This window comes from Corythoichthys intestinalis, chromosome 4 (assembly GCF_030265065.1).
Source record: "Corythoichthys intestinalis isolate RoL2023-P3 chromosome 4, ASM3026506v1, whole genome shotgun sequence".
In the NCBI taxonomy this organism is placed as follows: domain Eukaryota; kingdom Metazoa; phylum Chordata; class Actinopteri; order Syngnathiformes; family Syngnathidae; genus Corythoichthys; species Corythoichthys intestinalis.
The window spans coordinates 22,594,555-22,607,084 of record NC_080398.1 but is presented as its reverse complement, the minus strand read 5'-3'; the positions used below and the strand labels follow the sequence as shown (position 1 = coordinate 22,607,084).

General features: G+C 41.8%; 1 protein-coding gene across 1 annotated transcript in view; it reads left to right on the top strand.

The window, feature by feature from the left end:
- The window catches only part of megf8 (multiple EGF-like-domains 8), a 52,207-nt gene extending 39,813 nt beyond the window's left edge, over positions 1 to 12,394 (top strand). Inside the window, exons 36-43 of the mRNA XM_057834202.1 lie at positions 76 to 290; positions 377 to 572; positions 650 to 818; positions 1,793 to 1,985; positions 2,053 to 2,223; positions 3,308 to 3,438; positions 8,190 to 8,322; positions 8,402 to 12,394. Coding sequence (XP_057690185.1) covers positions 76 to 290; positions 377 to 572; positions 650 to 818; positions 1,793 to 1,985; positions 2,053 to 2,223; positions 3,308 to 3,438; positions 8,190 to 8,322; positions 8,402 to 9,883 — 2,690 coding nt within the window. The 3' untranslated portion in view covers positions 9,884 to 12,394. The remainder of the gene's footprint in view (positions 1 to 75; positions 291 to 376; positions 573 to 649; positions 819 to 1,792; positions 1,986 to 2,052; positions 2,224 to 3,307; positions 3,439 to 8,189; positions 8,323 to 8,401) is intronic.
- Positions 12,395 to 12,530: the final 136 nt, after the last annotated feature.

Here is a 12,530-nt window from a genome sequence, read left to right as displayed (position 1 = left end):
TTCACAAGGATGCACATGATAAATATGCCAATTGTCCCCTTAAAACAACATTCATTCTGATAAACTCTTCACCAGGAGAGACGCGGCGCATCTTGAGCGTGAACCCCACATATGACTGGACCTGCTTCAGCTACGCCCTGCTCAACGTTTCGCCAATGCAGGTGGAATCGTCTCCTCCGCTGCCATGCCCTCCACCCTGCCACACCCTCCTCAACTGCAGCCTCTGTCTGGGCTCCAGAGGATCTGACGGGGGCTGGCAGCACTGTGTGTGGAGCATGGCTCTGCAGCAGGTAAGAACTGAATATGAACATCATTTTGTATAAAAGACAAAGGCAGATAAATCGCGATTTATTCTTGTCTTCTGCCATTTTTGCAGTGCATGAGTCCTTCCTTCGTGCCACTGCGATGTGAAGCGGGCCAGTGCGGTCGTCTTCTTTCCGGTGGCGACTCTTGTTCTCCCCAGTGCTCCCAGCTCACCCAGTGCTCCCAGTGCATCGCCAGACCCCAGTGCGGCTGGTGCTCCACGCTGGGGGGTAACGGAGCAGGGTACTGCCTTCAAGGGGGACTTAATGGTGAGAAGAGTTGATTTTCATAAGCTCTGCCAATTTCAAGCTAACTTTTTTCCCTTTATACTTTATTCTTCTTAAAGGAGTGAGTGAGGGTGTGTGTCCACTCAGGAATAGCAGCTGGTCGTTCCTGCACTGTCCAGAGGAGGATGAGTGTGCAAACGGTCATCACCACTGCAACAGCACACAGGACTGTCATGACCTTTCTCAAGGATACCACTGCACCTGTAAACAGGGCTACATACTCAGCAGGTGAGTTTACTGGCTTTAAAACGTTAAACGTACGCTTTAAAAAGTCTGGCGTTACAGTGGAACCTCTTAGTTTTTTGCGTCTGGCTAAATTTCATTAAACACTTTATTGTTTTTGGGGAGGGGGGTTGGAATAGGTTTTTTCCCTGTTTTTCAGAAAATGCAGCTGGACAGCAATAGAAATATTCAATTTCTTAACTAGTAACAAGCAACTGTTTGGAATGCAAGGTACCACTGCATTTAAAACCAATAATACCGTATTGGCCCAAATATAAGACTTTTTTTTTTTGCATTGAAATAAGACTGAAAAAGAGGGGGTCGTCTTATATTCGCGGTCTAGACATTATACCCATTTATGACGCTAGATGGCGCCAGATATCATTGAAGCAATGTTCTGTCATGACAGATCTCAGCTCCTCTCAAGTTTAACCAGTTTGCATTATTTTATTGCAATGTTTTTCTTTATTCAGAGTTGTTTCAAGACTACAGTTACAGTTAGACTTCACTTTGATAGTTAATGCAGTTATTGCAATTTTGTTGTTTTATCACAATAGATTGGTTTATTTACATTTCAAAAACCAGAAGCCATTCATTTACAAATGTTGATTGCACTTTAGTTTACATATTTAAATGTTCCGATATTAAGATTTGAAAATAAGCATGGTTTTTCTCTCAAATATATTGTTATAATCACTTGTTTCAGATGTACTGGAATTATTTTCTGTATAAAAATTAATTTGGTGTTCAAAAAAGTCTTTTTTCAAACTTGAGTCTTGAAAAAGAGGGGTACGTCTTATAATCAGGGCTGTCTTATATTTGGGCCAATACGGTAATACGATGCATATGATGCACAGCTCACGTTATCTTATGGAAGTTTGACTAGCAGTAGCATCCCAGAAAGCAAACCTTTCAGTCTTAACAGTTGTTCTACAGTGTTAATTCAGATTGTCGTTATTTTCCTTTAATCTTCTATCTAGTGTGAGTGGCCAGTGTGAGCCAGTATGCGCACAGGGCTGTGTGAACGGGACGTGCGTTTCCCCTGGCGTGTGCCGCTGTCACTTTGGCTTCGTGGGGGACAACTGCTCTTCTCAGTGCAGCTGCAACAAACATAGCAACTGTGCCAGTGTCGCCAAGCCTGACGTTTGCCTCGAATGCCACAATAACACCATCGTAAGTGAACAACATTTGCACAACACGTACTCACTAGGTGTTTTTATAATTTCATTTATGATTACAGGGCAAACATTGTGAGAAGTGCAAGCCGCTGTTCGTGGGTTCGGGCAAAGGCGGTGGCACTTGTCGGTCATGTCGGGAGTTCTGCCGGGGGAACAGCGCTTTGTGTCTGTCTCGTGACGAGCACAAGAAAGCCCAGGAGAACCCGCGCCGCTTTCCTCTCGAGCCCAATAGCGTAAGTGGCTAGTCTTACCGCTACAAGAGGGGACTCAAGTCAGACTTCAGTTAATGATTTTATGACATACTTTCTTTGTCAAGATTTGGGATTGACTTGATTTATTACTTGACCAATTGAAGTAAATACTTGACTTGCTTGTTTTTTGCTACAGCAAATTGGGACTTTCTCAAAAACTAAAGGATGATTATTATTAGGAGTGGGAACCTCTTGGTACCTCACCATACGATACCGTTTGCGATACAAAGCTCACGATAACGATGATCTGACAATATGGCAACACAACGATCATCGATGCATTGGTCAAGAAATCATTCTAGCATATTCTAAAAACAACTAATAAACAGAAAAACAAGCTTCTGCTGTGAATTGGAATGACTTTATCACGAGTAGATGTCCAATCCATTTGAACTGGGAGGGTGGCAGTGAATGAACATTTGTTCATTCGCTGCCATCCCTCCCACTTCAAACGGATTGAACGTCAATGGCCATCAGTGGCAACCAATGCCAGGCAATGAGGTAATTTTGGGCCATTTAATGTCATTTACCTGTTGATTTTCAGTTGCTTCATGTTGATTTTGGGGTATTTTATGGATCCCTTCCTGTTTATTTTGTGTTACAAAACAGGAAGTGACCTGGGAATCACCCAAATGAATAGGCAGCGACTCAAACTCAACAGGAAATGACCTGGAAATGCCCTATAATGAACAGCAAGTGACCTGTAAATGCCCTGAAAATCTGACAGAATGACTGAATGCTCTGGTTTCGAATTAACGAACGTTCCCAGTCTAAATGGATTGGGTGTCTAGCACTGTCAAGGCAGCCTTAGAGTTAACTGAGACACTATTATGGTGGAAGATTTTGGTAGCAACTTGTTGGTTCCTTGTGTTATTTTATTTATTTGTTTGTTTATTTGATTTGATTTTTTTTAATAGACATTGACACCTTTTTAAAGCAACATCTTGATTCTTGCAGGAGCATATCGATAACCTTTTGGGATACAAAGTATCACGATATATCACCATTTCGATATTTTGTCACACCCCTAATTATTATTACCTTAAGATTCTGCCCTCTTTAACAGATCCATAACTGGGTGTCTGAGGGTCCCACGGAGGAGAATGCTGTATGTGTCAACTGCCAGAACAACAGCGTTGGCGATAAGTGTGAGAGCTGCCTCAGTGGCTTCTTCCTGCTTCAGGGGAAGTGTGAGAAGTGAGTAGCCACCGTTGGTTTATACTATAGGATTAACAGACATTGAGAAAAGTGACTTAGAATACAGGGGCTATTATTTTACAAGATAAAAAATGTAATTGATTGAAATATGCCAACAAACACTAAAGAAGCAACAAGGGAGCTAACATTTATACAAATTTGTCAAAGCACAAAAAATGATCCAGCCATTTAATTATTGATTATTAATTTTAGATATAGCAAGGTATTATAATTTATTTCAGTTGTGGGTTTCGGCCTTGTTTTTTCGATTTCGGCCATAAATTTTTATTTCGGTGCATCCCTACTAAGGAAAACTCTTACTCGGGCTTCCTTGCGCATCCCCTAAACAAAAATTGTAGGCGTTCATGGCTGTTTGTCTATACGTGCCTTGCGATTGGCTGGCAACCAGTTCAGGCTATACCCCGCCTCCTGGCCATAGGTAGCTGGGATAGGTGCCAGGACCCCTACTATTCTCTTGAAGATAAGCGATACTAAGGGTGTAACGGTACATGTATTTGTATTGAACCGTTTCGGTATGTGGTGCTCGGTTCGGAACGGAGGCGTACCAAACGAGTTTCTGACGTAATGTAACCCTTACTTTTCGAGGCTGTGGGTCGATCGGGGTACAGTTTCTTTGTGTGGATTATATTTATTCCGTCTTCTCTACTATGAGGACCAACACGGTAGGACAGTATAACCCAGAAACGTCAACTGCGCGACAACGTGGCCGCCGCGAGAACGCAGTGAAACGCGGGCGTTAAAGTCAATCAGCCAATGCACACCAGCCGCAGTGCGGCCGCATGTTAGATGCGTCCCAGAAGCGGCTCAACATGACGCACGCGAAAAGAACGGCAGAATTTATTATTTGACGTGAGACGCGACCCTCCTGCGTCAATACTACTATCGGTAGCTAGGATCGGGCAGACCGGAAGTCACTCGTGTAAAAATACGGTGGATCCGCTCGATTTTCAGACTAATATGCAATTGTAACCCACTTTTTGAGTCCATCAGATTGAGTGGTAGATCGGGGCACCGTTGACTTGTCTTTGTTGATTTACTGCTGTCTTCTCTGCAATAATAATAACCAATACGGCCCCGTGTTCAATACAAAACCCTCCTACCACAACAAAACAAGTAGGAACTAATATTCACATAGGAACTAAAGTTATACAACATAAAATTTACAATATAAATGAATACTACATCACATTTGTAAAATATAATTCACATAATAAAATAAATAACAGCCCATTTAAATAAAATAAATTGAAATGAGCTAAAACACCTATAATTAAATAATAAGAATAATACACAGATCCTGCTTACACAATTAAATTTATTAATTTCTGTGTGGCGCTTTAACTGGAGAAAATCCACCAATAAAGCTTTTGAAAACCGTTCATAAGAAAAAAAAATGATTCATTGAGGCATTTCATTTGTAAAATACATGTTAAAATCTTTGTCATTGGGATTGCTTTTCTCTTTAGCACAGGACTTCTTTTTTTTCTTCTTTCTTTCAGAAAGAAAGCTGACCAATACGCGGGGTCTGAAAGGCAAATTGTTGTTGGATTATCTTTAAATACCCGCTACTTTTTGAGCAGAATTCTAGCTTTGTATAGGCTAATGTTCCTATTGTTGAAAGCACAAAGGTGTGTAATAAACAACTAGCACATTTATATTTTGCATTTTGTTTTCTAACTGTACCGAAAATGAACCGAACCATGACCTCAAAACCGAGGTACGTACCGAACCGAGATTTTTGTGTACCGTTACACCCCTAAATATTACAGTGCATTTCTTTCCCTGTACATTTACGTTTTATACTGACACCATAGTGCTAGAAGTACAGTATGTCCTAAACTGAGGATCCCCAGTAAACTGTTACCACTCATTCGTAACCGCATTCCAATAACAGAAGCAGTGGAGACACGTAAAGATGGTGTGATGAAAATCAATAGCAACTTGGCCTGCAAGCAGGACTGAACGGGCCCTCGCAATCTAGCGCAACTCGGACAGTGTGCAGGTCAGGGTGGTGGCAGATCGTCCTCTCTAATCATCTCATTAGAACCTAACATGTTCGAAAGTTGCCTCTTTACTTTCACACACCTAAGAGATAAAAACCCCTATTGGAGAAAGTACTACAAAAAAGGAATGAATAAAGGGTCGTCACGGCAACAGACAGAGACATGTGGACATGGGCCGTAAAATAAGTATTTCAAAAGGTCTTGAAACTACAATGACCAACCTGAAAAGAACTGGACATACATTAGAAAAATGAGTGACTTTCTATTGCCACTAGTTGGCGCTATAGGGTTGATGCGAATGACCCCTACAGGACCCTTCAGAGTATGACTCAACAAGCACGAGATGTTTGGCGCATATATGTTGTAGAAGTTATGACTGTTCAAAGCTTGTGGTGAGACGAAATGGCTTCAGTCATTTTCACTTCTCCTGTTGGACTCTTCTGCTTCAACCAAACCTCAGTATTTTTCATCAGGCACCTGAACACATGTCTTATGGCTCCCCTGATGCAGGTTTCAGGTGAATATTTTTTTTTCCTTGGAGGAGGAGGCTGTTTAATAAAAAAAGGCATTTCCTGTTCCCACTATGGGGCGCTAGGCCTAATGGGTAATGTTTCAATGCACCCGTGTTAAGGGTGGGATCCCGCACATACATGTCAGATATGAAAAAGATTGAACGTTGTGTCAAGGAGCTATTAGTCTTTTACTGAATTTGTCATTTTACCGAAAAAATGGCCGACTTTGGCACCACGCCCAGGTCAGACCCATGAATGAAAACGCACCATTTTGAAAATTTTAGATCTCCTATGTCTCCTGAATAGTCTCACCAATTTTGAAGATCATCCAACTTACTCCCTCTGTGACAAGGTGTCAAATGTGCACCCTGTTATATGATAAAAATTTCACATTCGATCCAAAATACCCGATTTCCTGTTGGGTTTGGAATATGGGTTCAAGAGACTTTTTGGAGCAGTTTTGCACAAGGTATTGACTCCCCAAATTTCATTGCTCTACGTTAAAAAAACCTAATAGGAAACGCCTTTTTGAAAAATTCAAGGGGGCGCCACTGAGCCATTTTGTTACATTTTTTGTAATGTGGCAAGATTATCGAAATCCACACAAAGCCGCATGTATGTGCAAAATTTGGTGAGTTTTCGTGCATGTTCAGGCCTCCAAATGTAAACTATACTACAAATGGATAAAAATTTCACATTCCATCCAAAATACCCGATTTTCTGTTTGATTTGGAAAATGGGTGCAAGAGACTTTTGGGAACAGTTTTGCATAAGGTATGGACTCCCCAAATTTCATAACTCTACGTTGATAAAACTCAATAGGAAAGGCCTGTTTTAAGACTCCTTTCTGTCGCCACTAGTTGGCACTGTAGAGTTGATGCAAATGACCCTTACAAGACTCTTCAGGGTATGACTCTCAAAAAGCACGGGAAGTTTGGCGCAGAAATGTTATATATCTGCCGAGTTATGACTGTTCAAAGTTTTTAGCAAGACAAATTGTTGACGGTCATTTTCACTTTCTTGTTTGGACCCCGCCGCTTCAATGAAACCTCAATATTTTTCATCAGGCACCTGAACACAGGTCTTAAGGCTCTCCTGATGCAGGTTTAAGGTCAACAGATTTTTTTCCCTTGGAGGAGGAACCTGTCTCGTAAAAAAAAGGCATTTCCTGTTCTCACTAGGGGGCGCTAGGCCTAATGGATAATATTTCAATGCAGTCGTGTTAAGGGTGGGATACCGCACATACATGCCAAATATGAAAAAGATTGAACGTTGTGTCAAGGAACTATTAGTCATTTACTGAATTTGTCATTTTGCCGAAAAAATGGCCGACTTTGGCACCACGCCCAGGTCAGACCCGTGAATGAAAACGCACCATTTTCAAAACTTAAGATCTCATATGTCTCCTGAACAGTCTCACCAAATTTGAAGATGATCCAACTAACTCCCTCGACGAAAAGGTCTCAAATGTGCACCCTGTAAATCGATAAAAATTTCATATTCAATCCAAAATAACCGATTTCCTGTTGGGTTTGGAATATGGGTGTAAATGCTTTTTTGGAGCGGTTTTGGACAAGGTATAGACTCCCCAAATTTCGTCGCTCTACGCTGACAAACCCTAATGTTATAGGCCAAATTAAAAATTTCAAGGGGGCGCCACTGAGCCATTTTGTAACATTTTTTTTCAACGTTGCAAAATTATCAAAATTTACAATTTTCCGCGCGTATGTGCAAATTTTGGTGACTTTTCGTGCATGTTCAGGCCTCCAAATTGGCCGTTTTCATTTGCCCTGAAAAAAAAAATTAAATTTTTTTTTTTTTTTTTTTTTTTTATATAATCCTTTGCAAAACAATAGGGCCTTCGCACGCCTAGTGCTCGGGCCCTAATAAAGTTCTACCTAGTGAGAGTTGATCTGGAACATATCCTACATGATAAATAATGGTTCACTGCCATTAAGTTTGAATCATCAGCACTGCATTTGCTTCAAAACAAGATAGCGGTTTCGGTATAAATTCCACAAGTGTTTAACGAATAAATAATACAAAACATTTTTATGATCCACCCAATTAGATAGGCAATGGCCAAACACAGGAGAACCCCAGAGAGCTAAAGGACGATAAAAAGTCTGAGTCAAATAGACAGAAACTTAACTACACAGAATGATAATAAAATACATGAAATTCATAATATAAATAAATATTCTAATAATTCCAGGTGTCAATGTAATGGCCACGCAGACACGTGCAATGAGCATGACGGTACGGGTTGTCCGTGCCAGAACAACACCGAGACCCCCTCCTGTCTCAGTAGCCCGCAGAGTGACCGCAAGGACTGTTACAGACAACAGGTATGCTAAGATAATTTTTTAAACTGAATTTAAAAAATACCCCAGTTTGCTGATTTTAACTTTTTAAAATTCTTCCCAGTGTGCCAAGTGCAAAGACTCCTTCAACGGTACGCCAGTGAATGGTCGTCAATGCTACCGGCAAGTCAATGTTGACACAGAGTGCTGCTTCGACCCCACGTCGCAGACCAACTGTTTCCATGACCCGACCATTCGCAACCTGCCACGGGGCCGCACAGTCTTTTTTGCCGCCCAGCCCAAGTTCACCAACGTGGACATCCGAGTCACCATTGACGTGACATTCGGCGAGGTAGAGGTATATGTGTCCAACTCTCACGACACCTTCATCGTAGATGTAGACCGCCGCTCTGGTGTCCACACTATCAAGATTGAGGAGGAGTCGCGAGGGACTACAACGGCAGGGACGGACAAGGACTCGCCACCGTCCCCGATGAAGGGGTTCGAAAATGCCTCGTCTAGTCTGAACGGGGGCATTCTTTCGTACAATCCACTGCAGCTCCAAGCGAAGCCTTCGGGCTCAGATAGAGAGATTCGTGAAGAACGTGCCCAAGGCCTCATTTCTTACATTACCGTTTGGAAACCGCAGACTGTTTTGATCGTTCGAGGTGTTCGCGACCGGGTGGTCATCACCTTCCCACACGAGGTGCACTCTTTGAAGTCCAGCCGCTTCTACATTGCCCTCCGAGGGGTTGGAACAGTGGGCAATCAGGGCGAGTCCCAAGGCCTACTCTTTCTGCGTCAGGACCAAGCCCATATTGACCTATTCGTCTTTTTTTCTGTCTTCTTCTCCTGCTTTTTCCTCTTCCTGTCAGTCTGCGTGCTCCTTTGGAAAGTCAAGCAGTTCCTGGACTTCCGGAGGGAGCAGCGGCGACACATCCAGGAGATGACGAAGATGGCGTCGCGGCCCTTCGCCAAGCTCACCATTTACTTGGAGCCGGACGAGCCGCAGCTCATATATCTCCCGTCGACTGGCGGTGGGGGTGTATCTGTCACACATGCCCGCTCCGGTAAACTCGGAGGGGTGATGGTGGGCCAGAGGGGCCGCACCGGACCTGTGTCCTACAAACACGACCTTGGCTCAGGACCCGCAGGGCACCACCAGCACCATCTCACACCAGCCGGTGGCAACAACGGCCAACACTTGCCTTTGCATTACCTGAACACCCACCACTATGCTGGCACCACTGCTGGAACCCAAGCCTCTCTGCAACATCACCCGTCCACTTACAGCGGCTATCAGCACTTCTGCCGTTCTGACCCCTTTCTCTCACAGCTCATGGGCTTCTCCTACTCCTCCTTCAAGGTGGGGCCAATCACTCTGGAGCCCACGGATGATGGAATGGCTGGGGTGGCCACAGTCTTATTTCAGCTCCCTGGTGGGGTCTTGGCTCCCAATCGGGCCTGCTTGGGCTCGGCTCTAGTGACGCTGCGGCAGAATCTACAGGAATACTGCGGTCACGGCAATGGTGGTGGGCACCCGGGGGCGGGGGGAGGCCGCAAAGGGCTGATCGGGCATCAGCACCTTACCACTATGGCCGTGTAGACACACTGGCAAATTCTGAGCTGTACATTGAGCAGGAAAAGAATTACCGTACTTTCCTCATGTAGTGACTAACAGTGCAGTAAACTAGTTGTTAGCACACTTGCCTCACAGTCAGGATTTTGGGGTTCGACTCTCCATCTGATTGAGTTTTTACCAGGTTTTACCGCTTCCTCTCACATTCCTAAAACATGCAAGTTCATTAAAGTAATCAGTTAAGAAGAAGATTCACGGTTTATTTATATGCGCCTTGTGATTGACATGCCAACAACCAAAGTTGTAGTCTGCCCAAAGTCAGGAAAAGATCTCTAGAAAATTCTTAGAATAAAGATTTGGTTACAGGTAGAACATGTGCCTAATAGTCAAAAGATCTGTTTTCAAATCTTAAATCATTTTATGTGGAGTTTGCATCTTCCTCCCATCTTATTGTAGCTTTTATCTGTGTACAACTACTATTTTTCCCCCACATTCCAAAAACATTTATTTTTAGCATAGAGTTTAAATTGTGCATGAGCGATTGAATGGTAATCTACAGTATACTATCCCTATAATTAGCCTTAAATCAGTTGGGATAAGTAACCGTGTTCAGAGTTGCCTCATGATGGTGTCTTTAAACTCAGAAAATGAGTCACTATTTCCAATGGAAAAATCTTGGGGAAGGTGTTTTGGTTAGTTAAGCCCTAAATGTCCGTATAATGAATGGTAGCATGTACAAACTGTGACTCTGACTGGTCACCTGACAATTAGGCGTTTTGCTTATTGTATTAGGGTGCATATCAAGTAAAAGTGGAGTCTTAATAGAATCTTTATTATCAGTGTACATAAATACAACCCAGTTTATTTAATGGAGAAATGTAAGAAACAGAAGAGAGGCGAACCCATGATGCTTATAGTGTTCCAGAGCAACACACTGAGTCCACTGGAACCACGATTTATGTTAGACACTGAGGAGTGGATAAATAAAAAAATGGTAAAATTGTGATGAATGTTAATTTGTCATAGTTTCTCGGGGCCATTACTCGAGGAAATTCGGTCAATTCAAGATCTACATCAGTAAAAAGCGTACACTAGAGTCCAGTAGACGGCGTAATCATCACCTGTGGTGAGCAAATTGAACGCTTGTACATACACTGTATAATGCTTTGTTATTGAGTGTCCTCTATGATGTAAGGCCATACTGTATGACAGAGGTCCACGGTGACCAAGCCGGCTGTCCTTCAAAATGCACTACTGTACGTACAAGAGAAATCATGCTTCTTTTGTTCACTTGGGAGGTACCAAGTTGGACTTTTAACATAGGCTATGTACCTCTGAAAAGTGACAATCAAGGTTTGAATAGAGGATTTTTTTTGTGTGTGTGAATAATAGTTGGAAAAACTACTTATTTTAAGACTTGTCAATATGTGTTCATGTTTTGTTTTTGTTTTGTTTTTTTTAATTATTTTGTATTTCACCCTTATGCTCCAACACATCTGCCTTCACTGCTTGCCTTGTCTGTGACTTATACAAGGGTGGGGAATTTTTTTCAACTCCATCACGATTCATACTAAAATGGGTGGAAATGTGCAATTAAGTAGTTGTTTGCCTCTTGAGGTTGGTCAGTATTATCTTTCTTCGACAAACAGCACATGACACTGGTGGACATGACACTCATAATACATACCAGTACATGAAATTGAACAAAGTCAGCCATTTTGGTTTAAAGCAGCGCTTCTGAGCAAATCACTACTAGGAATTGGCCAAACTGAGCACCAATAATAAGCTGCTTTCTTGCTAAGGTTAAAACTGAGGTTCCCCACCCATGCTTTAAATTCAATGTAAGTGTGTTAAGTTCCTGTCGCGAAAGTAATATATCCACTTAAAAAAAAAAAAGAAAATGTAATTTGATGACAAGTGCATTTGTCAGTGGAAATGAAATTTGCCTTTATGTGCTGATATTTTGTATGTGAAATGTCTGTTTGGCTTGTTTTGCTGGACTTTTATTTGAGGCAAACGTGCCTCATATGGATGATTGTATTAGCAATCGTAGCTGCCATTTAAAATATACTGTACAACTAATGAGATAGTAAATGAATTTGCAAGTACAGTAATACATTTTCTTTTCAACGCTTCTCCCAGTGAGAAATTGGCAGTGTTTTTCACAGGAAGTAAGACTGAATGACATATCCACTCCACTGGTTGTTTTGATTTTGTTTTGTGTAGGGAAGTGTGTGTGTAGGGGGGGGGGGTTTAAGCTGCACAGAACCAACCTGTGAAGTTAACCCAACTTAATCCGTGGATGACACAATTAGGAATGGTGCTACGTAAATCCTGCTACATACAAGTTACATTGAACACTGTTTCTATTTATAATGCCCACAAAGAAGGATTTTTTTTCTCCTTTTGTGTATTTGTTTTGTTAACATGCTTTATATTTGTAAATAACTTTGGTGTTTGTTTTTGAAAGAAGGGAAGTGTTGTACAAAAGAGTGCATAAAGATTATCTGTCCCGAGTCTGATGAAATAAAAACATATACCTGTATGAAATGTTGGGATGTTTCAGACATTTTAAATACACAATTATACATATTTTTTGTCTGGAGAAAATATATATGAACAGTAAACACATGTATATACTGTATATTTAGAATAGTTAATACAAAATGTAATT